Source organism: Musca vetustissima, unplaced genomic scaffold, assembly GCF_032173495.1.
Source record: "Musca vetustissima isolate MV318-11 ecotype Yass unplaced genomic scaffold, APGP_CSIRO_Mvet_v1 utg194819, whole genome shotgun sequence".
Lineage (NCBI taxonomy): Eukaryota > Metazoa > Arthropoda > Insecta > Diptera > Muscidae > Musca > Musca vetustissima.
Genome location: NW_026875846.1, coordinates 14,749 through 18,501, shown reverse-complemented (window position 1 = coordinate 18,501; position 3,753 = coordinate 14,749). Strand labels below are relative to the sequence as shown.

Sequence of the window (3,753 nt, the reverse complement as noted above, 5' to 3'; positions counted from 1 at the left end):
TTATCCGAGTTGTTGTATTGCTTAAATCGTCTGATCGAGTAAGGGGTAATCGGCTCTCGTATCGGGGCACAAGACTTCTTCCAGTTCTTGAAAAAGTGTTGGAGAGGATTATGGTGGCACGGCTTAGGAAATATTACAGCAAAGGTACTTCTTTGTATCAGTTTGGTTTTACTGACGGTAGAGGTACCAGGGATGCACAAGGTAGCTGAACGTGTCAAATTCCAATTATTTCCTTGGCATATTACTGGTTTTTAAAAGGCGCCTTTCACTTCCTTTTTATGGGATAGCCCAGGTAGGAAGTATTGTGTAGTGGGAGCAGTGTTTTGGTCTGGGGGATGTGCAGAGGGTTTACCCACAGGGTTCAATGTATATGATCCTTTGTTTAGGGAGCTAGCTTAGGGCATATGTGGACTACTTGTTCATCACAATTGAAGGGGATATTCGTCTTGATATGGAAAGTCGTGGTGAGCAAGTTATGCAGATAATGCAGTCCTGGAGTAACCGAGTTGGAGTGGAGGTGGCAAACCAACAGGACGATCCTGATGCTGCTGAAAGATTGGTTAGCACACAGCCATCCTCCCTTTATCGCGTACAATTAAGTACCTCGGAATAAAGGTGTCCGAGAGGTTGAATTTCCTTGCTCACTTCGATCGGTTGAAGGAAAAGAACGGAATCCCGAAACGAATACGTATATGCAGAGCATATATGGAGTCTGTTAAACACAAAACGAACTACCAAAGCGAATACCATATGTCTTTGCAGAACTTTTTCTCATTGTCAAAGAATTTCCTCCCTTTTGTACCCTTCAGTATTTTTATCTTATAAATAAATCATTCCACTGAACTTTACCATTTTAATACTAAGCCAAATTTTCTCTGGTGTAAACGACTATAAATAATAATTAAATCATAACTGATCTGGACATTTAACTTCGTTTAGCGATACTACAAATCTTACTTGTAAAGACTAATTTTCAATTTCCTTCTTTTCAGAGGTAAAATTCAAATACCCCAACGTTTTCTCAAACCCTGGTTACTGTTCGATGGCATCTATCAAATGTCGAAATTGGCCTCAGATGAGTTGAAACAAAAACGACGTCTTGATGAATTTACGCGAAAAATGATACAAATACGACGTGAAATGAAACAGAAAGATGAAATTACGATGAAAAAATGTCTACTCGATTACATGATAGAAATATCCGATAGCAATCCAAACGACTTCAATGAAGATGATATTGTCGATGAGGCGTGTACATTTATGTTGGCCGGACAGGATTCTGTGGGTGCTGCGGTGGCTTTCACCATATTTCTCCTCGCACAAAATCCCGATTGTCAAGAAAGATGTATGGATGAAATTGAGAGAATATTTGGAAGTGATGATCGTGCTCCCAATATGCAGGATTTACGCGAAATGCGTTATTTGGAAATGTGTATTAAGGAATCGTTACGCCTCTATCCCAGTGTACCACTGATAGCACGTAAATTGGGCGAAGAAGTGCGATTGTCGAAATTTACTCTACCAGCTGGTAGCAACATTTTCATTTGCCCCTTTGCAACACATCGTTTACCGGACATCTATCCCGATCCGGAGAAATTCGATCCCGAACGTTTTAGTCCAGAAAATTCGGAAAAACGTAATCCGTATGCATTTTTGGCTTTCAGTGCCGGTCCACGCTATTGTATTGGTAATCGATTTGCCATTATGGAAATTAAGACGGTTATCTCAAGGTTGCTACGCAGTTATCATATCCTACCGGTGGCTGGTAAAACAAATATTAATCCAGTGTTTCGTATAACATTGAGGGCGTCCGGTGGTCTTTGGGTCCATCTGAAATCACGTGAAAATAATAAACTTGTTGAGCTAAGTAGTTAAGCAAGGGAGGGTAGTTGTTAGTATGTAGTTAATATAGACAGATCGTACAATAAGAGGGAAGTGACGTTATCATGGTTTCCTATATACATATATTTCCTATTTTTTTAAGAAGAACGTATTTCCTATGTGATTAAAAATTTTCATTGAATATGTTATGTGAAAAAAACATACTTTTGCCCTTTATTACAGGATTGATTGCGAAAATCTCAACTAAAGGGGAAAACACATAAGAGGACTTCAGGCCTGGCCTCTTAACCCTTTCAGTGTCAAAAAAATTTTTTGTCGGAATAAAAATCTAAAATTTTGTACTTAAAATTATATGAAGGCACATAGTTTAGAAAAAAAAGCAATTCTTATTTTAACCCTCGGACAGTTTTGTCTGTCTTTCAGCAAAAACAAAGACATCAATTGTAACGGTACATAGGATAACCGAAAATTTGCTAAGGAAGAGAATAATTTTAAATGTCGAATATATTCGACAAAAACACTGAAAGGGTTAAGTTGGGTTTGTATGAAATGTCAATTTTTAAAGGAGTATTAGAGTCAAACTTGAAATTGAACGCCGTTCTCCTTTATATTTTTACAATAAAAGAAGCCAACATGCCAATACTGAAGTCCTCTTATTTTTTAAACCATATTTTATTAAAACTTATTTTTGAAATGGCATTAATAAAATATTTATGGGAAATAATTATTATTATTAGTTTATTTATAAGTTATTTTTAATATTTTATAATTAATTGTTTAAGACTAGCTCTAAAAATATAACAACATACATATCTAGATAAAAATTAAATTCTTTTTTTAATTCTGAAATCACAATGTTTAATATTTTATTTAAAATTTTAAAAATATTTTATTTATTTAAAGTATTTTATTGAAAGATGATTTATTTGATATATATGCAATGGAATTGACAATTTAAACCCACTGGTTTACAGAAATCCAGTACAATGTAAATGCACTACTCTATCAAAACAAAAACTTTTGTTTTTGTCTCGACCATTTGTCAAAATTTTCTATTATAAAATTTCACATGCACATCGAATTCAAGTTAATCGAGATATCAGCTGCGCTAAATGGACTACCTATTAAATGTGTCATGCATGGTACAATCAAAGTGGGTAATTTCTACTTGAATTCGATGTGCAGTGTTGCCAACCATGTGAAATATTATATGGAAAAATTTGACAGATGGTCGAGACAACAACAAATGTTTTTGTCTTCATACATCACCTTATTATTGCATCATGGTGTCATGGTTCTGAAGATGGATGTCCAGGTAATAGTTCATTTACACATGGTATAATTATTACACGTTAGAGCATAGCTACCGTCTCTTTACAATTTGTTCTCCAGGTGGTATTATTTTAAATATCATATGAAATATATTAAAATAAAATCGAAAATATTGAAATTAAATTTAAATGAAAATTTGAATTGGAAACTCTATTTAACTTCGTAAAGAAATTTCAATTCTTCTAAACAAAATTACAATTGAGCTAAAGAATACTCAATTCAGCTATGCTGAATTAAAATGTCCCCATAGGAAACTCAGGTAAACCATAGAAAAATTACTATTACCATAAAAAAACATTTACATTAGACCTTTTAGTAGGGTTAACCTGATCTATGAGGATTTATTTGACATACATATATGTAATGGAAATGACAATTTAGATATACTGGATTTATTAAATGTACGGTACAATGTAAACATGCTATTATGCATGAAACAAACATTATATGATATATTCCATGGCACAATGAATAGGTAGTCCATTTAGCGCAGCTGATGTCTTGATTAACTGTCAAAGTGCGTAATTTCAACTTGAATTCGATGTGCAGTGTTGCCAAACATTTGAAATATTATATGAA

At 34.1% G+C, this 3,753-nt stretch overlaps 1 protein-coding gene across 1 annotated transcript; it reads left to right on the top strand.

Moving 5' to 3' along the window:
- Positions 1-965: 965 nt before the first annotated feature.
- LOC133338350 (probable cytochrome P450 4aa1) lies at positions 966-1,875 on the top strand (the record flags this gene model as incomplete). The annotated part of the gene is made up of 1 exon (XM_061546527.1): positions 966-1,875. A coding segment is annotated over one exon (910 nt), but the record flags the coding sequence as incomplete, so codon positions are not given.
- Between the last annotated feature and the right edge of the window lie 1,878 nt (positions 1,876-3,753).